The sequence below is a fragment of the Asterias amurensis genome, chromosome 2 (genome assembly GCF_032118995.1).
Source record: "Asterias amurensis chromosome 2, ASM3211899v1".
Taxonomy (NCBI): domain Eukaryota; kingdom Metazoa; phylum Echinodermata; class Asteroidea; order Forcipulatida; family Asteriidae; genus Asterias; species Asterias amurensis.
The window spans coordinates 6,408,347-6,433,667 of record NC_092649.1 but is presented as its reverse complement, the minus strand read 5'-3'; the positions used below and the strand labels follow the sequence as shown (position 1 = coordinate 6,433,667).

Here is a 25,321-nt window from a genome sequence, read left to right as displayed (position 1 = left end):
TCAATGTTTTTAAGGTCTTGTCCCACGGGCAACTCTTTCATACAACTTCATCAACTCAATGTTTTCAAGGCCTTGTCCCACGAGGCAACTCTCTCACACAACTTCATAATCTCAATGTTTTCAAGGCCTTGTCCCACGGGGCAACTCTCTCACACAACTTCGTAAACTCAATGTTTTCAAGGTCTTGTCCCACGGGCAACTCTCTCACACAACTTCATAAACTCAATGTTTTCAAGGCTTTGTCCCACGAGGCAACTCTCTCACACAACTTCATAAACTCAATGTTTTCAAGGTCTTGTCCCACAGGCAACTCTCTCACGCACCTTCATAAACTCAATGTTTTCAAGGCCTTGTCCCACGGGGCAACTCTCTCACACAACTTCGTAAACTCAATGTTTTCAAGGTCTTGTCCCACGGGCAACTCTCTCACACAACTTCGTAAACTCAATGTTTTCAAGGTCTTGTCCCACGGGCAACTCTCTCACACAACTTCGTAAACTCAATGTTTTCAAGGTCTTGTCCCACGGGCAACTCTCTCACACAACCTCATAAACTCAATGTTTTCAAGGTCTTGTCCCACGGGCAACTCTTTCACACAATTTTATGAGCCAAAATGTCTTAAGGACCTTGTCCCACAGAGCAACTCTTTCACACAACTTCATGAACTCAATATTTTCAAGGCCTTGTCCCACGGGGCAACTCTCTCACACAACTTCATAAACTCAATGTTTTCAAGGCCTTGTCCCACGGGCAACTCTTTCACACAACTTCATAAACTCAATGTTTTCAAGGTATTGTCCCACAGGCAACTCTTTCACACAACTTCATAAACTCAATGTTTTCAAGGCCTTGTCCCACGGGGCAACTCTCTCACGCAACTTTGTAAACTCAATGTTTTCAAGGCCTTGTCCCACGAGGCAACTCTCTCACACAACTTCATAAACTCAATGTTTTCAAGGTCTTGTCCCACGGGCAACTCTCTCACACAACTTCATAAACTCAATGTTTTCAAGGCCTTGTCCCACGGGGCAACTCTCTCACACAACTTCGTAAACTCAATGTTTTCAAGGTCTTGTCCCACGGGCAACTCTCTCACACAACTTCGTAAACTCAATGTTTTCAAGGTCTTGTCCCACGGGCAACTCTCTTACACAACTTCATAAACTCAATGTTTTCAAGGCCTTGTCCCACGGGCAACTCTTTCACACAACTTCATAATTTCAATGTTTTCAAGGTCTTGTCCCACGGGGCAACTCTTTCACACAATTTTATGAGCCAAAATGTCTTAAGGACCTTGTCCCACAGAGCAACTCTTTCACACAACTTCATAAACTCAATGTTTTCAAGGCCTTGTCCCTTGGGGCAACTCTCTCACACAACTTCATCAACTCAATGTTTTCAAGGCCTTGTCCCACGCGGCAACTCTTTCACACAACTTCATAAACTCAATGTATTCAAGGTATTGTCCCACGGGCAACTCTTTCACACAACTTCATAAACTCAATGTTTTCAAGGCCTTGTCCCACGGGGCAACTCTCTCACACAACTTCATAAACTCAATGTTTTCAAGGCCTTGTCCCACGGGGCAACTCTCTCACACAACTTCGTAAACTCAATGTTTTCAAGGCCTTGTCCCACGGGGCAACTCTTTCACACAACCTATATAAACTCAATGTTTTCAAGGCCTTGTCCCACGGGGCAACTTTCTCACACAAGTTCATAAACTCAATGTTTTCAAGGCCTTGTCCCATGGGGAAACTCTCTCACACAACTCCATCAACTCAATGTTTTCAAGGCCTTGTCCCACGGGGCAACTCTCTCACACAACTTCATAAACTTAATGTTTTCAAGGCCTTGTCCCATGGGGCAACTCTTTCACACAACTTCAAAAACTCAATGTTTTCAAAGCCTTGTCCCACGGGCAACTCTTTCAAACAACTTCATAAACTCAATGTTTTCAAGGTCTTGTCCCACGGGCAACTCTCTCACACAACTTCATAAACTCAATGTTTTCAAGGTCTTGTCCCACGGGCAACTCTTTCATACAACTTCATAAACTCAATGTTTTCAAGGCCTTGTCCCACGGGGCAACTCTTTCACAAAACTTCATAAACTCAATGTTTTCAAGGTCTTGTCCCACGGGCAACTCTTTCATACAACTTCATAAACTCAATGTTTTCAAGGCCTTGTCCCACGGGGCAACTCTTTCACAAAACTTCATAAACTCAATGTTTTCAAGGCCTTGTCCCACGGGGCAACTTTCTCACACAAGTTCATAAACTCAATGTTTTCAAGGCCTTGTCCCATGGGGAAACTCTCTCACACAACTCCATCAACTCAATGTTTTCAAGGCCTTGTCCCACGGGGCAACTCTCTCACACAACTTCATGAACTTAATGTTTTCAAGGCCTTGTCCCATGGGGCAACTCTTTCACACAACTTCAAAAACTCAATGTTTTCAAAGCCTTGTCCCACGGGCAACTCTTTCAAACAACTTCATAAACTCAATGTTTTCAAGGTCTTGTCCCACGGGCAACTCTCTCACACAACTTCATAAACTCAATGTTTTCAAGGTCTTGTCCCACGGGCAACTCTTTCATACAACTTCATAAACTCAATGTTTTCAAGGCCTTGTCCCACGGGGCAACTCTTTCACAAAACTTCATAAACTCAATGTTTTCAAGGTCTTGTCCCATGGGCCAACTCTTTCAAACAACTTCATAAACTCAATGTTTTCAAGGCCTTGTCCCACGGGCAACTCTTTCAACAACTTCATAAACTCAATGTTTTCAAGGTCTTGTCCCACGGGCAACTCTCTCACACAACTTCAAAAACTCAATGTTTTCAAGGTCTTGTCCCACGGGCAACTCTTTCATACAACTTCATAAACTCAATGTTTTCAAGGCCTTGTCCCACGTGGCAACTCTTTCACAAAACTTCATAAACTCAATGTTTTCAAGGCCTTGTCCCACGAGGCAACTCTCTCACACAACTTCATAAACTCAATGTTTTCAAGGTCTTGTCCCACGGGCAACTCTTTCACAAAACTTCATAAACTCAATGTTTTCAAGGTCTTGTCCCACGGGCAACTCTCTCACACAACTTCATAAACTCAATGTTTTCAAGGCCTTGCACCACGAGGCAATTCTCTCACACAACTTCATATTCTCAATGTTTTCAAGGCCTTGTCCCACGGGGCAACTCTTTCACACAACTTCATAATCTCAATGTTTTCAAGGTCTTGTCCCACGGGGCAACTCTTTCACACAATTTTATGAGCCAAAATGTCTTAAGGACCTTGTCCCACAGAGCAACTCTTTCACACAACTTCATAAACTCAATGTTTTGTAGGTCTTGTCCCACGGGGCAACTCTCTCACACCATTTCATAAACTCAATGTTTTCAAGGCCTTGTCCCACGGGGCAACTCTTTCACACAACTTCATAAACTCAATGTTTTCAACGCCTTGTCCCACAGGGCAACTCTTTCACACAACTTCATAAACTCAATGTTTTCAAGGCCTTGTCCCACGGGCAACTCTCTCACACAACTTTATAAACTCAATGTTTTCAAGGTCTTGTCCCACGGGCAACTCTTTCACAAAACTTCATAAACTCAATGTTTTCAAGGCCCTGTCCCACAGGGCAACTCTTTCACACAACTTCATAAACTCAATGTATTCAAGGTATTGTCCCATGGGCAACTCTCTCACACAACTTCATAAACTCAATGTTTTCAAGGCCTTGTCCCACGGGGCAACTCTCTCACACAACTTCATAAACTCAATGTTTTCAAGGCCTTGTCCCACGGGGCAACTCTTTCACACAACTTCATAAACTCAATGTTTTCAAGGCCTTGTCCCACGGGCAACTCTCTCACACAACTTCATAAACTCAATGTTTTCAAGGTCTTGTCCCACGGGCAACTCTTTCACAAAATTCATAAACTCAATGTTTTCAAGGCCTTGTCCCATGGGCAACTCTTTCACAAAACTTCATAAACTCAATGTTTCAAGGTCTTGTCCCACGCGGCAACTCTTTCACACAATTTTATAAGCCCAATGTCTTAAGGACCTTGTCCCACAGACCAACTCTTTCACACAACTTCAGACAACTTCATAAAGTCAACGTCTTTAGCGACTTACAGTTACAGCTTGGTGTTTCGTCTCTTTGCCAGTAGGTATTTGAACCGTCGAATTCGCAAGTAGCTTGATCCGAACCTTGGAGTACATATCCATCAAGGCAATGGATCTGACACACACTGCCATGGACGATGCTACAATCCACCACAAAATCACCAAAATGTGGAGGGGAAAGAAACGGACATCTACGCTCTGTAAGAAAATTTCAGTAATCATTTTGGCTATTAATAATAATACCAATAATAATATTAATAATAATAATAACCAGTTTTTATACAGCGCTTTTCCCATCTGAAGGGGGTCTCAAAGCGCTTCCAACATTTTTACCCCAGCCGTCGATTTCACCAAACTCTTCCTAACTTAAGATTAATCTTAGGTCTTAGGACGAGTCCCAACCCTGCACTGTAGCATGCAGACCTTAAGATTAAACCTAAGTTAGGATGAGTTACTCGTCCTAACTCGAGATAGGATCAATCCTAGCGTTGCGTGAAATCGACGGCTGGTCACTGGGCCTTAAATCATTCCCTAAACCATCTCAACTCACTGGGGATTATACAGCCTGTGCAACAATTATATGCACTACTCAGCTAAACCAATCACAAGAATCAGCTCTGCCCTCAACTACATCAACCAAATCGGAGGAGACACAGTCTCTCAAATTGAGGACCATCCAAATAATAATAATAATAACAACCAGTTTTTATTATTAAAGCGGTTTTCACATCAGAGAGCTTCTCACATTGCTTCCGACATTATAACCCCTGGTCACTGGGCCTTAAACCATCTCAGCTCCCTGGGGATTATACAGCCTGTGCAACAAATATGCACTGTTCAGCTAAATCGATCACAAGAACCATCTCTGCCCTCACAGGACCCCTGGGTGGAGCAAAGCAATTGTAGTTTAGTGTCTTGCTCCGGGACAAAAGTGTCACAAAACGGATTTGAACCCACACTCTGGTGCTTTTCAAGAGGATTGGGTTTTTAGTCCCCGAGTGATTGGGTGGGTTTCCTCATTTGTTGGCTTTCCTTCCACATCTTTAAACTGAACTTTTCTACGTTTCCTATTCAACATTCTGTAATTGGTGCTTCTACGTGTGATGACTGTTTTTTTTTTTTAATCAGAAGAAAGAAATATTAAAGTAAATAATCCAAAAAAGTCTGATCTTAGAGCCCTAGATTTATAAAAATTACCTGAAGAATACTTTAGATATCTACTGATCCTAGTATAGGTTTTCTCGGTCAATTTCATAAAATGAGCAGCCAATTTAACCACCATTCTTTTCTATTTTGCACGAAATCGAATGCTTCTGAAAAGGGTCATTCGATTTCATTTTGAGACTAGTCAAATGTACTTTTACGTCATTCAATTTAACAAAATAATCATTCAATTTAACAATTCATTGCAGCTGCATTCAAATTCGCAGGATTTTTTGTGAGGCGTGCATTAAGTCATTCAATTTCATTCTGGGGCAGTTAACTCTGGAAATTTTGCATTCTTAAAACGCTTGGTTAACTTCCTTACGAATAATATAGGCAGGTTGTTCATTATTTTGGCACTCTTGAACATAATATGCCAAGATGTCTGGCACGCCAACAAATTAATGGTTGGCGATAATTTACACACAAAAAAAACATTACAAAAAACAACAACATTCAAGCACATTTGAATCAGGTCTTGCTCAGTTAACCATTAAATCTCTCCCGAAAAAAATTAAGAAGAAACAGTTGCCTTTTACAGTTTATCTGTTTATTCGTATTTCTTTAGTCGTATACTTATTTGAACCCTCGTTTAGCGAAATTGATTGCCTCTTTACGAAATTGAAAATGATTAAATCAGCAAAATCTCTAGTCGAACCAGCTTTGCTAAATTGAATGATGATTGTGTGTCATAAAAAGAATGAGTGTGCTAGGAATTTGAATGCCTCAAAACGAAATTGACTAACCGAATTCTGAATTTGAAATGCAGTAAAAACCGGAGAGGCATAATAGCTTTAATTCGAACGCCTGAAAATTAAATTGGCTGCTCATTTTCCCAAAATTGATTGAGAAAACCTTCACTAAACTTTCCTCCCCTTGTTAAAAAAAATTGAATTCATGAAGTTAGTTTATTTCAAATTGAACAAGTCAGTTTCCATTGTGGTTTATTACTTGAATGAACATTCAAGAAACACAAACATTCTGATTTCTTATTTCTTTTCATACTCAACAACAGATTATACAATAAATAATTGCTTACTCGGCGGAATATTTTACTTAGAACGCCGTCAAAGTTTGGCGCAATATTCAAAGTGTATACGCAAGGCGCCTGTCGGATGTAATGTGCGCTAAAAAAAAGGTTTTTAACCCCTTACTCTTTGTTTCAGTCACTCATAACTCTTGGTGTTTCTCCTTTCACAACTTTTGAACAAAAGGTTGTATAAACATAGAGTTTTCAAAGAAGTAAAGCATAGCTTTTGCACTTTTCAGATGTATAGTAAAGTAAAAAAAGACAAGGGTCGACAAACGACTCATTTTGCTTGATCGCATCACATATGTTGAGATACACCAAGTGAGAAGACTGGTCTTGACAATTACCAATAGTGTCCACTGTCTTTAACTTAGTTCACGCAACAAAGGTTCTCATAATAAGCACTTGGATTTGTTGTTCTCTTTTGGAACAGTATGAATTGCAAAACCTTGTGCATAGGCAATATAGGCAGCCTGTCTATTATTGAATGCCACATTTGTATAAAAGAAGGGCAAAGGTCTGGAATTGGGGGTTACTACGCAATCACCTCGCGAAAAAGGGAGATTACAAGGATGATTTCCAGTACCATCTGTCTAATTTGCACAGACAAAATGAAGCATGGTACACAATAATATGTAATGCCAGGGTAAATATTTACATCAGCTGTATGACTGACTGCAATAAAAAGAGAGCGCGAAGTGGTATAATTAAGTGTTTAAATTAAGCGCAAAGTATGAGTTGTTATCATCCAGTTATTTTGTGCTCATTTGAAAATTAATCAAAAAGTGCACTCACGCTGGACATCAAAGTTGAAGTTACATCCTGCGGTGTTACCAGCAGCATCTTGTGCTGTACACACCACCCAGTGGAGACCAATAACAAACTGGTCCCCTGACACTGCGTCACAGGTAATTGTAGGAGGCAGGTCATCGTTGTCCGTAGCAGAGATGAACCAGGTCACCTCAGCCGAGGAGGAGCCATTCAAGGCATAGAAAGTCTGTGGCGCAGGACAATTTGTAAACTGAGGGTCTTGGTCATCTGCCAACAATAAAATGAACACATAGCGGAACTTAAATACTGTTGCCGCAGGGATTAAAGACAAAGTTTATTTAAGTTGTTTCCCTACACTGATGAACAATCAATAAAGTGCTGTGAACTTGTTTCAACTGCGAATGCGATGCGAATTCATGCACCTGGGGCTAGCCCCATAGTTACCCACTCCACAAGCAGGGCACTTGGGGCTGAGTCGGTTGAAGTTGGGTGCTTTCATCAGATGCTTGATTTCGAGACCTCAAATTCTAAATCTGAGATCTCGAAATCAAATTCATAGAAAATTACTTCTTTCTCGAAAAATACATTATTTCAGAGGGAGCAGTTTCTCACAATTACTGTCAACCTCTTCCCATTACTCGTAATCAAGAGAGGTTTTATGCTAATAATTATTTTGAGTAATTACCAATAGTGATGTCCACTGCCTTTAAATGATGTCTCCCCCTCCCCTCCAAATGAAAATATTTGTATACACCACTGGCCTAACTTAACTTAAAATAAGAAGTACTGTTTTTCTTTTTTTTTTAATTGTTTCTGAGATGCATAACTTACCAACACACTGGACGCTTGAGATATTCTGTGACCACTGTCCATTGCCAAAACACGTCACATGGTCAGAGCCAGGAGACACAACCTTGAACCCAGACTTAACGCATGACAAGAGGCAATTATCTCCATACACTGCCTGACTGAAGCAGGACGTGGGAATCAGAGTCACTCCTGAAGATGGACTAAGAATCGGACACTGAGTCTCTGAAAACAGAATTCAACAATCAGAAAGTTGTGAATTATCTCAAAACACTGGTTCATTACTTAAAGCTGGGTCACACCAAACTAGTTCTCAAAATGTCTGAACACGTCCTAAGAAAAATTGGTCAACCGGTTTGGTCTGGATACAACTTATAGCTTTGGAATCGTCTATAAAGGACCCTAGTAAATTCTGGTAATGAATCGACTTAAGTCACAGTAAGTCGAGAAGTCACCTATGGTAAGGAAGAGGGGTATGAGTGCAGTTGACTTTAGTCACCCATTGTAAGGAACAAACAGTGATTGATGATGAGTTTGTTGAAAACAAGATCTGCAAAAATATACACATATATAGTTATGTCAATTGTTTTTTTTAACAAAAGATGTACCTATGATTGTGGCTGTGCAATTATACTTAAAATGAGTGTCTCTAAAAAAAATATTAAAATTACCGGTGCACACAAGATCTGTTCCTGACCATGTGCCATCTTCCAGGCAGCGTGATCGACCACCGTCGCTGGTTTCCTCCTGGTAACCTATCATGCAGTAGAAGGAACACTCGGTGCCGTAAGTCTCAAAAGCATCAGGAGAGTTGCTACAGCCAGACTTAAAGGCGTTGGCAGGAATGGATTGTGATGGACAGGACGAAACTGTGCAAAAAGAAACAAACAAATCACATCTGAGGTACACAATAAAATTAATATAAATTTAACACAGTAAGATACACAAAGCAATACTAAAGGAGATAGTTATACAACCAATAGTAAATCATAAATATCTAATAAGAATAAAAAATAAATAAGTAAAAATAGCAGATAAGGGAAGGATAAACAATAAAAGGAAATAAATAAATAAATAAAAGTAAACTTGTAGATAAATTAAAACGACTTAAAATATTGCACAAGTGAATGGGCTAAAGCAGACTATAAAAAGGGTGGACTAAGCAAACAATCTAGGCTAAACTCCCTGGTGGCAGGCAAGCATGTACACGTTGATAAACTGCAACCTAAGTTTTGCATCTGTTCTCCGCCAACTATTTGATACAAAGTAAAGATTTTTCAAAGGAGGATGATGGGAGGTCTTCTTAAAACTTCAGAACGGTGCAACCAAGAGCAAGTTGAAGTGGGCACATTTAGTCGCCTACTGACCAGCAACATACATGCGCAGTGATGCACTCACTCAAGTGACTCGTTTAGAAGAGTCAACCATCGGTACCACAGTATTCAGCACTGATCCATTGCCTTCTGCCTTTTCACTATACATGTACAGAGTCACTGGTTCCCCTCTGCAGTTTACACATATTAGGATGGAACAGGCTATCGGACCACGGACAATACCCTTGGGTCGATTTCACAAAGAGTTAGGACTAGTCCTAACTTTAGGGCTAGTCCTAGGAGATGTAAAAAATGTATGGCTATAGGGTCATTCCGTGTCAATTCAACACGCTTTTGGACCTGACCCTCACGGATTTAAATGAAATTCGGTTAGCTGATTGGACTCCCTGAGAAATGCCCAAATCCCAAATTGTATGTAATTCGGATCATTATTTTGGGAGATACGGCTTAACGAACTTTTGACTAATTAGCACGACCTGCTACGTTTGGACAATCATATCTCCAAAAGTAAAACACCTACCGAGATAATATTTACATCATTTTGAAGCTCTTGACATGGCCCACATTTGATAACATAAAATCAAAAAATTTCCACGCACCACCGAAAAAATACGCAAAAATTTGACCTTTGACCTTGATTTGCGAAAATGAGTATTTTTCAAAATGCGTAATTTTTTTTTAAATGCAAGTTTAAGATGTAAGCAACAATATTCTGAAAAATTGTGATAGGCACTCTTACAGTTTTTTTTAATGATTTTTTGAACATTGGCTATCAAGACCAAAACCATAAAAACGCATTGTACAATATACACAATGTAGTGTACAGAGTATTGTGTGGGAGTGTGTACACGCACATTAAAAACCATGTTACCCTGGTAATAGTATGGAGTTCACAAGTCTATTTCATGACATGACTTAATGAGCTAATTCATTTCATCCCCTTAATTTAATATAGGAGACACTGTGTATCCGACATACTGTATACATGTTATACAATGTGCAGTGTACACAGTATTCACATTTAGTGCTTTAAAAGCTTTATTTAGTGCTTTAAAAGTCAAGTCATGGTCATAGAGAAAAATGTGTTGTGACCCATTTAAATCACACAGCAAGAAAAAAAAGAAGCAGGCTTAAGGCAGGTATCATAAAGGTTTATACTGGAGCATCCAAGTCTTTATTTCACTTGAGCACACAGTTTATGCACTGGCTGTCACAAGAAGATATCTGAACTGTCGCCTGAGAAAATACTCTCAACAACTGAAAGTTTTAGCAGTGATCCAGAAGTTCAGGGACCATCAATGCCATCTGCACATCAGGATGTTTTTGTGCAGCCAAATACCGACATTAACATTATCAATGAGGCTATGACAATTATTGGTGTATCTCCCATCATAAGTAATAAGAAAGCTCATGGAAGTTACATGGAAAACAAAGTTAAGAGAATAGAGACAACAATAAAGCAGAAACTTGAAACTGCTGCGGGAAAACAGTTCGGTGATGATGAAAGTGAGATGATAACTCAGTTGAAACAAAAGTTTCATTCCTTGAAAAAGAAAAGTGAAAAAGTTCATGTCTTGAGCGTCTTACCAGTGAGTTGGAGTATCAAAAGAATAGCAGATGAATTTGGAGCATCAAACTACATGCCAAGAAAATCAAAGAAACTGGTGAATTAGCAGGGAATGCTTTCCATTCCAAATCTTAAGGCTGGAAAATCTCTTTCATTAAAAATGGTGCAAACTGTGAGAGACTTTTACTTGTTCGAGTCCGTCAGCAGACAAATGCCAGGGATGAAAGACTTTGTATCGGTTACTGTTGATGGTGAGAAGAAACATCTCTAGAAACATTTTGATCTAATTGTATCTGAAAGAAGTGTTTGAACTTTTCAAGGAACATCCTCCTGAAAGTTTTGCTGAAAATTTGCTGAACTTGGGCTGAAGCAGTGCATCCTTGCCGGATCTAGTGGAAAGCATTTAGTTTGTGTTTGTACTATACATCAAAATGTGAAACTCAAAATGTGAATGATTATCTTTGAATTTCTAATGTACATGTATCATGTACACATTACTACACATTACACTGTATATGTACATGTATGTACAATGCGTTTTTATGGTTTTGGCCTTGATAGCCAATGTTCAAAAAATCATAAAAAAAAAAATGTAAAAGTGCCCATCACAATTTTTCAGAATATTGTTGCTTACATTTTAAACTTGCATTAAAAAAAAAATTACGCGTTTTGAAAAATACTCATTTTCGCAAATCAAGGTCAAAGGTCAAATTTTTGCGTATTTTTTCGGTGGTGCGTGGAAAGGTTTTAATTTTATTTTATCAAATGTGGGCCATGTCAAGAGCTTCAAAATGATGTAAATATTATCTTGGTAGGTGTTTTACTTTTTGAGATATGATTGTCCAAACGTAGCAGGTCATGCTAATTAGTCAAAAGTTCGTTAAGCCGTATCTCCCAAAATAATGATCCGAATTTCATACAATTTGGGATTTGGGCATTTCTCAAGGAGTCCAATCAGCACACCGAATTTCATTTAAATCTGTGAGAGTCAGGTCCAAAAGCGCATGATTTGACACGGAATGACCCTATAGTCCTAAGTTAGAACAAGTAACTTGTCTTAACTCGGGATAAGACTAGTCTTAACTCTTTTTGAAATCCACCCCTGGTCCTGAGGCTGGTTCCAAATGGTCCACAACACAACAGTAGTCAACCAGCCTGGGTTTGAGTCAAAAGAGTCAACCTTTAGTTAACCATGCATGGTGCACACTTGAACTTGTTTCATGAGCTGATGAGCAAATTATAAAGGAATTCAGAATGCCCAACTCACTTGTGCATACTGTACTTTGTCCATCCCAATACGGAGTGTTGTCACCATTAAGTTGACATGTTCTAATATCTGATCCACCCATGGTGTAGCCAGTGTTACATTCCAGCACACACTGAGTGCCAACGATGTGAGCTGTATGGTTGCATAACACACTGCCTGATCCTGGGGCCTCTAGTCTTCCACAACGATAAACTGAAAAGTGTGAAAAACAAAAAATTCAACAAGTTTTGGGGTGATATGTCTTTACATAAGTAAGGGAATCAATGTGTGGTGAAGAGGTTTTCAACTAGTGGTTTAATCCCAACGAGGCCTGGTTCTTGATAATTTTAGCGAGAAGAAGTTGAGGTAAATTATCAAGAACCAGGCCACAGCGGGTTTAAACCACTAGTTGGAAACCGATTCAACACACTTTGATTCCCATTCATAAATACCTTTTCGGTCAAAAAACATCAAAACTTTTGGTCAAAAAGTAAAATAAATGCAAAAATTATAATTGTTCAATGATTTCTTTCAACACAACACCCCTCCAGCTATGAAATGGTAAGGCCCTCCGCCGCCCTCGGGTAAACAACTCCTTGTAAGGGAATTCCGTGCACGTCACGCGTATCGCGTGATGTGGCACAACTGTCCCGGCCATTGCTCGACCAATATAGGAATGAAGAAACTGTCTTATAAGCACAGGTGCAAGCTCGCGTGTCACGCCCATGTTTCAACACTTTTTACTGGTCATAAACAAAGGTTTATACACACCCGCGTGACGCGCTCTCCACCAATAGGAATAGCGAAACTGTCTGAGGTATTTATGAATATCTGTTTAAATGCGCTGGACACCTTTGAAAATTGTTAAAGACCAGTTTTCTTACTTGGTGTACCTCCATGGTGTATCCCAAAATATGCTTAAAATAAAAAATCTGTGAAAGCTTGGACTCAATTGGTCATTGATTGCAAAAGAATATTATGAAAGAACAAATACCCTTGATGCACAAATTTGTGTGCTTCTAGATGCTAAACAAAAGCTTTCATGCCTAAAGTGCCTCTTAACAAAACAAAAATACTCAAAAAATGACATGAAAGTATTTGTTTGAAGTTTTGTTTATCAGTTTTATTTTAAGGCCATCTTTGATAATGATATAAACAAAATTGAACATAGAGCCGTGACAAAAAGGAAATACAAAACTTTACCTTCAACCGTAATGAAGACATCACAGAGTTGAGAGTTACCAGTCGGGTCTGTAGCGATGTAAGTAACAGTTGTTCTTCCTTCAGGGAACACACTTCCTGGTGCCATATGTCCGCTTTGCCTGCCAGGAATCATCAGAAATATACAGTAAGTCAAGTTTAATAATTACAATAAACAGATCATTTCTAAAGCACTTTGAATAAAAAGAGATAAAAAAATAGAAGGGGCTGGTGAGAGGCTGACAGGACAAACCCACATTACATGTAAAGATAGGGTTTGTTATTTTATGCATATGTTGGGATGCACCAAGTGAGAATACTGGTCTTTGACACTTGCCAAAATGTGTCCAGCAGCCAATTTCACAAAACGCTGAGCTAATCCTATCTCGAGTTAGAACAAGTATAACCCATCCTTACTTAGGATGGGTTCAATGCGTCTTAAATGTCTTCTGATACAGAACTGAACTCGTCCTAAGTCCTAAGATAAGTCCTAAGTTAGAGTTTGGTGAAATCAACAGCAGTGCCTTTAAAGCCATTATACACTTTCCGAACAGAAAAAAAAGAAAAGTTCACAGATTTACAAATAACTTACAGGGTTCACAGGAGGTAATGGTGAAAGAGACTTCTCTTGAAATATTATTCCATGAAATGCTTTAATTTTTGAGAAAACATTAAAACAATTATCAATTCTCGATATTGAGAATTACGGATTTGTTTTAAAGACATGTCATGATACGGCGGAATGTGCAGAAAACAAGGGTGGGTTTTTCAGTTATTTTCTCCTGACTTAGATGACTGATAGAGGTTTGTTATTTTATCTATAAGTTGTGATACACAAAGTGTGGGCCCTTGGACAATACTGTTTACTGAAAGTGTCCAACGGCTTTAAACAGAGTCTCTTGTGCTTTTAAACCAACTCACCTTCGGACAGTAACATTGCCAGAGTTATCAGTGGAAGTCGGCACATCAAAATCAACCACTTGAAATGTTGAGCCAAAGGCACTTGTTACTGTGATCCACTTCGGACAACTGTCTTCAAAACTGGGTTTCTGTTGGTCTGCAAGAGTGTGATCGAAAAGGAATTATTAGCAAAAACTACTCCAATTCAGTTTGACTAAGTGTAATGAACACAGATAAAGATGAACAAAAAATCAGTTGAACTAATGCAAAACTATGCCACAAAATAACCCAATAATAATTAATAACGTGAAAGAAGTTCATCAGGCTGGTAAAATATCAACTTAATCAATAAATTTTCTAAGAAACACAGCCAAATACTCACATAATTTTCATTTACGTTTCGGCAAGTTTCACTAGTCATCCTCAGAAAGAGACACCACCAGTCATTTGGTGGCGCTGTTTATTTTAATAAGAATACATACTGATGTTTATCCACCACGTGTGAAACTTTTGGCACACCAACATTAATCACTCTAATCATAATGGCAGTTATTTTAGACCTAAACCATCTTCCTTTTTGCTGCCAAATAAAGTGCATCAAGCTATCAATAATGATTGGTTGCTTTGCTTTCAACAAGTTCAACACTATTTTTAAATAGCTGTGCGATATTGTTATAGATAGAAAGGTTTTTAAAAAACAATAGTTATAATAATTATAAAGATAGTTTTAGAGTGCCTATATACAAAACACGCATAAAGAGAACAATAAAATATACAATAAGAGAAAAGGTACAATTACGAATAAGCAGATTAAATAAAAATAAGCAGCTTTAAACAGTTCTTAGTAGTTTTAAACAGAGACTTAAAACAATGTAAAGAACTAGCCTGGAAATAATGGTGAACAAGTTCAGATAAATAAGCAGGAGATGGACATGTTTAAGCTTCAAAAGTTAGCAAACAAAAATTTGTAAACTGTACGAAACATAACTGGGAGCCAATAAGGGAATCAATGTGTGGTGAAGAGGTTTTCAACTAATGGTATAAACGCGCGTATTGCGAGATGTTGCACAACTGTTTCAGCTGTTGCTTTCGACCAATAGGAATGAAGAAACTGTCTTATAAGCACAGGTGTCACGCCCATGTTTCATCCGTTCAAACAACCCTTCGTGATGCCCTCTCGATCAATCAGAATGGATAAACTGTCTTAGGTATTTATGAATGCAGTTTAGTTAGTACTGATGCAATTGGTGACAACGAGGCAAGAAAGAAAAGATGTGGAGAGTCTTACCGATACACAGCGTGGTCTGAGGGTTATCCCATGATCCATCATCTGTGCATGTCTTGCTTGAAGGACCCTGTTGAATGAAGCCATTATTACAGCTGAAGACACACTCAGTGTTGTATGGTAGCATCGAGGCCTGGCTGCAGGTAGCTGGCTCTATGGATCCATGGGTGATCGAGAAGGGACCTGGACATGTCACTGTCACTGTCATGATAAAGTAATACGTCGATATTAATATCATTTCTCACACAAACAACAAATCATGGTCTACTTCCATCCAATTACTGACCACTGACTCCAGTCAATGATACTGGACCCATTTTCGCACTGTATCTTTTATCCCCATGGAATACTGCCTAGGGGAGGCTCCAGGACTTTTCTCACCCCCTGATTACCCCAACGCACTTAAACACCCTATTCCTTCGGGTTCCGGTTTTTTGTTTCATAAATACCAGGGGGTTTAACCCCATTCCTGTTGAGCAGGGGTGGCTATTCCCGGAGTAGCCCATTTGATGGGGCAGTTAAAGCAATCATAGTTTGAAAAGGCTTGCCGTTATTCCCAGGGGCAACACCAGCTGGAATAGAGTAGTGAGAAGGCTTTATGTTGGCCCAGGAAACCAAGTTTTATGGCTACTTTGGGTGAGACTTGGACACATATGACCTCCTACATACAAGACAGAACAGCTGACTTAAAAAAAAAACAAATTAAGGAGTGCCCCCTAAAAAAACAAGCATAATATCCCATAGGGATAGCTACATAAGTGCTTGTTTCAACAGACCATTCCATGATAAAAAGCAAGAAGAAAAGAAAGGAGATAATGGTTATTGGACTATGCCTCACTCACTGTAAAGTGTTGAGAGACACAACAACTATTATCAACTGCAATCATAATTACAAAGGTATTTGTTTACTCTACATTTGAATGACTGCATGCCCTGGGTAGTAATGTCTGAGATAACCGATGCATGATGGTAGGCTGTTCCAGATCTTCACAGCTGCAGGAAGAAAAGCCCTGTCAAAACTTCTACTAAGAGTTCTTACTGCAGTTATACCCTGAATCTGACAACCTAGTCCCAATTTCATAGTGGCACTTAACAGAAATTATTGCGTATGAAATGCATCTGCCAAAAAAACCAATGGCAGAACATTTCTGTGTGTTTGGCTAGAAACCCGTTTCTGCTTAGCTGGACTCTTCTTTAGTAAATTTGTGTGATAGACAATCTGGTAAAATACTCCTTGATGTAGTCCTACAAAGTGTATAACATGACAGCAATCATTTCCAAATGCTTACCTGTACATTGAAAGTCCGACCCATTCCAAGAGGTGTCTGCTTGACACTGACGGACTCGGAAGGTTTGACCGCTAGGTGTCCTTTGACCCTGGCCACAACGAAACTCACAGGAGTCTTCATATGAAGCACTATCACCATTGCAACCCGCAATGTAGCCATTGGATATATTCGGAAAGCTGCATAAGTTTACTGTAGGAAGAAAAGCAAAGCTTACAAATCTAAAAGATCTCTAAAAGAGATCTTCATAAAAAGATCAAAAATGCATAATTTAACTTAAACTAAGCAAATGAATAGAAATTCATTTTTTCTACCAAAAAACAAGAACAGTTTTTTGTCAGCCACCAAGGGTTGTATTTAAAACATAAAAAGTAAAATAGCGTCAAACATAAAAAAAATGGTTGTACTTTACTTTATTTGTTGTAAATATTCCCCATGAGAAATTGGAAGCTTAAACGATAAATGTTGACCTTTAAACCAATCTCCTCTGAAATAGCATATACAATAAGAATGAATAAGTTTTAGTTGTTGTAATTCTAAACATACCATTACATGATGGTGGATTCTGGGTCCAAAAACCCACAGTACTCTGCTCACTCAGACGGTCGCACTGTCTAACCAATGTAGTGCCCTCTGTTGACAAAGTGTGGCCAGCCTCACAACTGACCGCACACCTTGAGCCGTAAACAGCGCTCTCAATACAAGAACCATTTCCTGACACAAGATCAATCATGCCATTTTCTGGAGCACTTAAACCATAACATCTGGTCACTGTATTGAATGAAACATTTAAACCTTAATTCATAAATACCTCAGACAGTTTCGCTATTCCTACTGGTGGAGAGTACGTCACGTGGGGGTGTTTAAACCGTTGATAATAACCAGTGTTTGTATTACTGATTGTGAAACTCCGCACTAGTCTTGATGCAAGACGTTTCTTGTTACGGGCGATGCAGGCGCTGTCGGTGAGTTGGCTGCGCTGTGTGTGAAAGGAAAACCAGCGAATATGCACCAAGACTGTACGCGCTTGCGCACGGACGGAATCAGAAAACACACAGAGTATTACGCCTTTTAACCAAAAAGGTATTTATGAATGGGAATCAAAGTGTGTTGAATCGGATTTCAACTAGTGGTTTAAATAGTTGATAATGACCAGCTGGATCTGTTTATAACTGGGGTTTTTTGGATAGCATTTGTGCGGCTTAGCGCATGGATGCGAGGAATACGCACACAAACTATTCGAACATGCCAAAAACTGTTGATGCCTTTAAACCAAAATAGCATTTACGAATGGGAATAAAAGAGTAAGAAGGATTTGAAACTTTGCATGGTGGAAATACGATATAAAAAGGTTTGCGGTAACACTATGTAATGACTATCTCTAATGAGTTGGGGTGGTTCTGAAAAGAACCGTTGGTTTCAACTCGACGTTTCGATCAGTATGCTCTAATTGTCTTCTGGAGAAAGCTGGATTCTGATGCTGCATGCTGCTAAAGTACTGTTGAGGCGGATTAGCTTGGTGATGCACAATGGCGGGAAATAGAGGCGGGAAATGAAGCTCAGTGATGCATGGTGTAACCTGCTCTGGAGTCTTGGGTGGTGCATCAGAGCCTAGCTTTCTCCAGAAGATGATCAGAGCATACTGATCGAAACGTCGAGTTGAAACCAACGGTTCTTTTCAGAACCACCCCAACTCATTAGAGATAGTCATTATATGGTGTTACCGCAAACCTTTCTATATATAATAAAAGAGTAGTTCTTAAACCGCCATGTAAAACTGTGCAGGGTTGTGGCCATGCTATAAAGGCCCGGGCCGAAGCGAGGGCCTTATCACACGCCCACAACCCTGCCGGTTTTTAATTGCCGTTGAAGAACTTGTGGGGGTACAACCATGTGTATATCTCTTTTGTGGGAGTGTTGGCTCTAAGAAGAGCCGGTGTAGTCTGTGTGGAAAAAAATACACGCCTAACCTTTAGCCTCAACTTGCATAGAGCAAAACCCTGAATTGCCTGCACTGTCTGTGGCTACATAGACCAATGAATGTGTGCCTTCAATCAATGTAGTAGGCCTTGTCCCATTGACAGGATCTGAGTTGAAGGTGTGCAGGCTGGCAAAGATAGTTTGACCAGCGTCAGTCCCCTAGAAAAAAGATTGAAAGAGCACCTTAATAGACTTGACCATTTCCAGTGTGTTCAACTAATCTCAACTTATGCACACAACAAAGACACAAAGTGCAAATGAAGGCATTGGATGGATAAAACTACCTCTTACATATTCATGATTGAGAGCCTAATTCCCATTGGTCAATTCACCATGATGTGTCTATGCATATATTCATGCGCAGGTTGATTATTCTGTGTGCATTTTGTCTTTCTTGATTGATTTTCTTTTGTTTATTTTCACTTTTGTTTTCTTGTTTCCTTTGCTTCCCTTGAGCACCTGTAGTGGATATATATGACTTTAATATTATCACTAGTGTTATTTATGTGTGACCCGACAAGATTGGTTCTTTATACAAGTATTTTATTCACAAGCACAAAAGATTAAAACAAAAAAGGGTTGATGCGTAAGTCTATAAAAGAACAGAAAAGAAAAAGATTATAAGCAAACATAAGATTATACAATAGAAATGTAGAAAATACAAACATTAAATCAAAATAACCAAAGTAAACCTGAAACATTAAATTCTATGGCAAAGAGCAAATGTCTCAAGCTTAAGAGGATAAACTTTTACAATAGAGAAACACATTTATTATTATACCCTTTAGCCAAAGATAAAATAGTTCCTCAGTCCACCTTATTAAATATTCACGAAAACTCTAGAGTCCAGTAAAGAACACTAAGTTTTAACACTGCTATACACAATAGACACTGCTGTCCAGAAAGACAAATACATACTAATGAGCTAGCAACATGGCTGTAACATAAACAATCTAGATAGTGGTTCTGGATGTAAGCCACCTGTGCATCGATCACATAGCAATTAGCTATACCATGCCCTCACACACACAACACAGAGTTGTGTGATGTAGCTAAACCTTTGTCAATAAACCAAACACACAGCCATGAACCTTGGAAGTTCCTAAGACATTCCACAGCTGGTGTACTCAATTACTTAATCTCTACATCTCTGCAATAAACAAGTAGGAATCTCATGTGGGGTCTATGCAAGAACCTTACACAAGAAACTGTAAATCTCTGAAGTTTCATGGAATAGAAACACAGAAATCTAATGTACAAAAGAAACAATAACTTAATCATGACTGAAAAACCTTAATGGCAAAATGAGCAAAATAAGGAACAATAACAATTATCAAAAGTGACTCAATCAAAGTTATCCTAGCAAGAACTTTGCAATGAACTAGGTAAATCAAATAACAAGAAAACCCAATAATGAAATGAAATCCATACAACTATTTTAAACTTCTCTGTGACATGAACAATAAAAGTATGGACATGGAAGAGTCTAAAACAACAAATAACTATACACTCCATCTTCAATGAAATGTAAAGTTAATTATAATAAACCAAACTATTTCTCAAGGAAACTTGTAAGAGAACTCTTTTCCTTCCTCCATATAGCAAGGTAAATTAATCCAAGGAAACATTATCCTCAACTGTTTCAAATATAACCAGAGTAAAGACAATCCAAAAAGGACAAGTTTGGGCAAAACACTGGCTTAATTAGTGCTTCCAAACTAAAACAAAAGTAACAACAAATGCAAAGAACTACAATTGTATAGACAAAGGAAACTTAACCAACCCACTTAAAATACAGTGAATCTCCTCAGAAATGGCAATAATTATAAACACAATTATGGATTGTAGTCTAGCAGTGATAAGAAACAAAGAAAGATTTGGTACTTACATAACAAGGATGGGAATAACTCTGAAAACTGGAATAGCTCTGAGACTCTTGGAAAAGGACTTGTTCACACGATGATAACTTGCAATGGAATGACTAAGTTGCACAATAGCTACACTATACCTGGTGTAGAGCTGGGGCTGACCACACTGACCATACCCTGGGAAATAAGACCCTCAGCAGGTGGGCTGCTGCTAAGTCAACCATTAGTTAACTTAAGAGGGGGCAGTCACTTAAAGTGCCTGGTCACATATGCTATGATTTTCATTAATATTTTATAAAGTAAAGACTATGCAAATAACAAATTAAAACACAATGATATTTTCTTCCACTTGAACCCAGACTATCATGAAGGAAAATTAAATAAAGTTACCGTCACAGGTTCCCATGACCATGACAATGACACCATGATCTGACCAATCCCAGCAAAGATGACTTGGTTCACTGGGCACTGCACTAAGGGAGGTGTCTCATCTAAAGAGAAATTAACAGAAAAAGTTTGTCTTTACCTAAAAGGTATGTATACATTTGGTAATGACTCTGAAAGTTAACAGCAATAAAAACTCACGTGGTAAGAAGTGGTAAAAAGTATAGCAGATTTGGATTGTATAATGCATTTTGAGAAACATTTCACTTTGAACTATTGCTGATATAGAAAAATATATCACTTTTCTTTCCCCAAAATTTGAATAAATAAAGCGTTAGGAATTGGGGTACTTTTTGTTACACATAACACAATGTCCACAGATTTTCATCGAACTAACACTGTTTGAAGATAGTGATAGCAGAAAATTATGTCACAAGAGTAATTTTTGTCTCAGTTTTAGTGTGTAAAATGTATTTACCAGTGATGGTAATTATATACCAATACGTTTTATGATAAAATATACCATAAATGGTACATACGTTTTACATGCTAAAACTGAGACAAACATTATTATAGTGACATATTCCACTCATTTCTCAAAAACTACAGCACCTCAAGAAGTAATATTTAAGGGAAGCTTTGTTATCTTCAAACTGTGTAATTAGAATAGAAATCTGCAACATTGTGTTTTGTGATTAAAGTACCCAATCCTTCAAAGTGGTAAGACTTCTCAGATTGTGTATTCCAAAAGGGATTATTCTTCCTAAGGTAGTTAGTGTAACACAACACACCTGGGGCCTTTCTCAAACCACGGCTTGGGCTCCGGCTCCGGCTTAGGCTCCGCGTGCTGTGTACGCAGCTTGCATTTAACCTGCATTTTGGAGCAGCACGTATTGCACGGATATCAGCACGCGGAGCCAGAGCCCAAGCCCTGGTTTGAGAAAGGCCCCTTGTTTCTTCAGATACTAATTTTACTTGTTGCAAAACTAATTTCACTTCCAAGTTGTTCATTTCAGCTTACCATTGCATTGTACACTACTACCATCCCAAATTCCTGACACAAGACAATTGCGACTCCCTGTACCAAAGATAGTGTAGCCTTCATTGCACACAAAAGTACATGTTGTGTCAAACAATTGGGTTCCAGTTGTAAGTCTATCTTGTCCATTACGTACACAGTGAGAAACAATACCATTGGCAGGCATGGAAAGTGGCGGGCAAACCACAGCTATAACAAAACAAAAAGACAGTTAAAAGTTTACATCATATTGAACACAATTGAATCAAATCACGATGAGCCTTGCCTTGGAAAATTATAAAAAATATTAAAGGTAAACCCAATAGGCCTATGAATGAAATAAAGAACACTTTCACATACTTTTTTGCCCAATCGTTGAAGTACTGTATATCGGACCCACTGCACAACGCGCAACGCACTTGCACACGCTTCCATTTTTGACATTCAAAATGTTCACACAAGGATGGTACAAGTGTGAACGCACTATTGCGCGACCAGCCATCCTTTATTGTGCATGCTAGCAGCCGACAGGAGAGTCATGCGTACAAGTGCGCTGCGCCCTTTGCATATGTCTAAACGTAGTGTTTGCCTTCTGGAAGGCTAAAGATTTTCAAACTGTAAAGTCACATCTCTTTTTTGAGCATAGATTGCCATGCACCCTTATAAAGAACTAAGTCACAAACTACAAAAAGTAATGAATAATCTGACGCATGTTATCTATGACAACAGCCGAACTCAAAAATTCTTGTTTATTATATAAGATCATTTCTGGGTAAAATGAGGGCGTTTTTTTCCATTTCAATGATTCCTGCCGTTGATTTCACCAAAATCCTCTTAACTTAGGACTTAGGACGAGTTAGGTTCCGTATAGGCCACATTGAACCCACCTTAAGTTAGGATGAGCTAGGATTAATCCTGGCGTTTCATGAAATTGGCTGCTGGCTTACTATGTATGTTGGCATGTGGCCTAAATAAGGATTGAGGAACGAGGAGACTTCTGAGCTGTTACAACTGTTTAATCAGCCATGTTGAATAACACCGCCCTCTGTTGGCGGGTGGATATGTGACATCCCCCTTTTAAAAAAAAATTTGAATCCAAGAACAGTGTAAAATCACAGATTTTAAATACAACAAAATTATAATGTTGAACACAGGTTTTTGTGCTCTTTGATCAAATTAATGATGAATCAACTGCATTCATCCGTAGAAAAATGGTTGGTTAATGATCCTGTATTTTAGGATTCCACTGGAGGTTTTTTCCAGTCTATCACATGAGGTTTAGAAATAAAATAAAAAGTTTTCTGCGAATGAACGCAAAAGTTTGAAGCATTGTGGTCTTTGGTTGCTAGAGGAGTCTGGTGTGGTTTAAATAAAAGAAACTTTGGTTTTGTCAAAAAGAAGAATTTTTTGTAAGAAACTGAGTATCAGTTTTTGCAAGAAAATCTTTTTTAGTAAAAGTTTGAGTATATCATGGGTGGCATCATGATGGAGTGTTCAATGTTCAATGTTCACAATGAGAGTTTCTCAGGTTTCCGCACAAGTCTTCCAGAGCGAGTTTTGTACTCTGGATGTTGAACCGTTGGTTGATGGAGAGGTGGTGGGGTTGGTGTGTTGACACGTGGGGGAGTGGTGACTGGAGGTTGGGGCGATGACTGTGAGGGTGTCTGAGGGTCAATGTCAAAGGTCACTCGCTTCTTGACTGGTTCCAAGTCACGAATGTGTCTGCGGTTGCGACGGAGGATACTTCCATTGGGGGTGCGGACTATGTATGACCTCGGTTCATGACATTTCTCCGCTACAGTGGCTGGTGTCCAACGGCCACTGTTGGGGTCAAGAATGGAGATGGTTTGACCGGACCGTAGGGGAGGGAGATCTCTGGCTTGTCTGTCATGGTATTGTTTCTGGGTACTCTGACGCTCATACAAACGCTCTTGGATCTTGTCACGAGCTGCGAGGGAGTTGCGGATTTTCGCAGGTAAGTTGCCTCTGAGTTTTCTGTTGTAGAGGATTTGAGCTGGGCTGGGAATAGTATGGTCAACTGGGGTCGTTCGAAGACAGAGGAGTGCCATTTACATCACTGTCACTGGATCGAGCCTTTCGTATGGTTTTCTTGACTGTTTGGATTGTGCGCTCGATGAAACCATTGGATCTGGGGTAGTGGGGTGAAGAAGTGATATGGTCAAAACACCATGAGACGGAGAAATCTTTGTACTGTTTTGAGTCGTAGTGTCTGGCATTGTCACTGACAACTCTCTCGGGGATACCTTGTTCGGCGAAGATTTGTTTGGTGGCGTTTACAACTGCTTGGCTTGTGCATGGCACTGGTAGCTTCCGGATGAATGGAAACTTTGAGTAGTAGTCAGCCACGATGAGAAAATTATCACCTTCGAACAAGAACAGGTCAGTACCGACAACTTGCCACGGGCGAGTGGGGACAGTGTGTTGAAGAAGAGTTTCTCGTGGTTGTGCTGTCTGGAACCGCTGGCAAGTTGGGCAGTTTTTCACAAGTGTGTCGATGTCTTTGGTTATGCCTACCCAAAAGACACACTCTTTGGCTCTCAGCTTGGTTTTTTCGCTACCCTGGTGGCCTTCATGGAGCTGGAGGAGGACATGTTGTTGCTGTGAAGCGGGGATGATAATGCACTCACCCTTAACAATAAGTCCATCTTCACCTGCAAGCTCGTCACGAAAGGGCCAATACTGATAGAGAGCTTTGGGGACGTCATGATGTCGCTCTGGCCATCCTTTTATGATTACATCTTTGAGTGTCATGAGGGTGGTATCCAAGGCTGTTTCATGTTGGAGAGAGCGAATGCGCGGTTGTGTGAACTGGACAAAGGTCACATGCAGGTCAAGGTCTATGTGATTGGCGTCTGGTACAGGGAGACGATATAAGCCATCAGGCAGGAGCATTTCATTCCCTGGTCTGTAGGTTACTGTGACATCGTAGGGTTGGAGACGGAGAAGCATTCGCTGCAGTCTCGGAGGAGCGGCTTTTAGTGATTTGCGCTGAATCATCTCCAGGGGCTTGTGGTCACTTTCTACAGTGAAATGATCGCCATATATGTATGTGTGAAAACGTTCACATCCAAAGACAACTGCAAGGAGTTCACGCTCTATGTTGGCATACCGTTGTTCTGCCGGACTGAGGGATTTTGAGCAAAGGCGACCGGTTTGCCGTCTTGGGTTAGAGCTGCACCCAGGCCTTTCATGGAGGCATCTACTTGGATGGTCGTCTTTTTGGAGGGGTCAAAGTAAGTGAGGATCGTCTCAGCACAGATGAGGTCTTTGACTTTCTCGAAAGCCC

General features: G+C 39.6%; 1 protein-coding gene across 2 annotated transcripts in view; it reads right to left on the bottom strand.

Moving 5' to 3' along the window:
- LOC139954346 (uncharacterized) overlaps positions 1-25,321 on the bottom strand; it is a 132,082-nt gene that overhangs the window by 72,116 nt on the left and 34,645 nt on the right. For both annotated transcript variants that reach the window (XM_071954102.1, XM_071954103.1), the window contains exons 12-24: positions 22,018-22,224; positions 21,003-21,103; positions 18,735-18,903; positions 17,311-17,535; positions 16,768-16,956; positions 15,482-15,679; positions 14,215-14,350; positions 13,297-13,415; positions 12,115-12,306; positions 8,618-8,815; positions 7,971-8,171; positions 7,164-7,406; positions 4,145-4,333 (exon numbers count right to left, since the gene is read on the bottom strand). In XM_071954102.1, the coding sequence (XP_071810203.1) occupies positions 4,145-4,333; positions 7,164-7,406; positions 7,971-8,171; positions 8,618-8,815; positions 12,115-12,306; positions 13,297-13,415; positions 14,215-14,350; positions 15,482-15,679; positions 16,768-16,956; positions 17,311-17,535; positions 18,735-18,903; positions 21,003-21,103; positions 22,018-22,224 (2,367 nt within the window). The remainder of the gene's footprint in view (positions 1-4,144; positions 4,334-7,163; positions 7,407-7,970; positions 8,172-8,617; positions 8,816-12,114; positions 12,307-13,296; positions 13,416-14,214; positions 14,351-15,481; positions 15,680-16,767; positions 16,957-17,310; positions 17,536-18,734; positions 18,904-21,002; positions 21,104-22,017; positions 22,225-25,321) is intronic.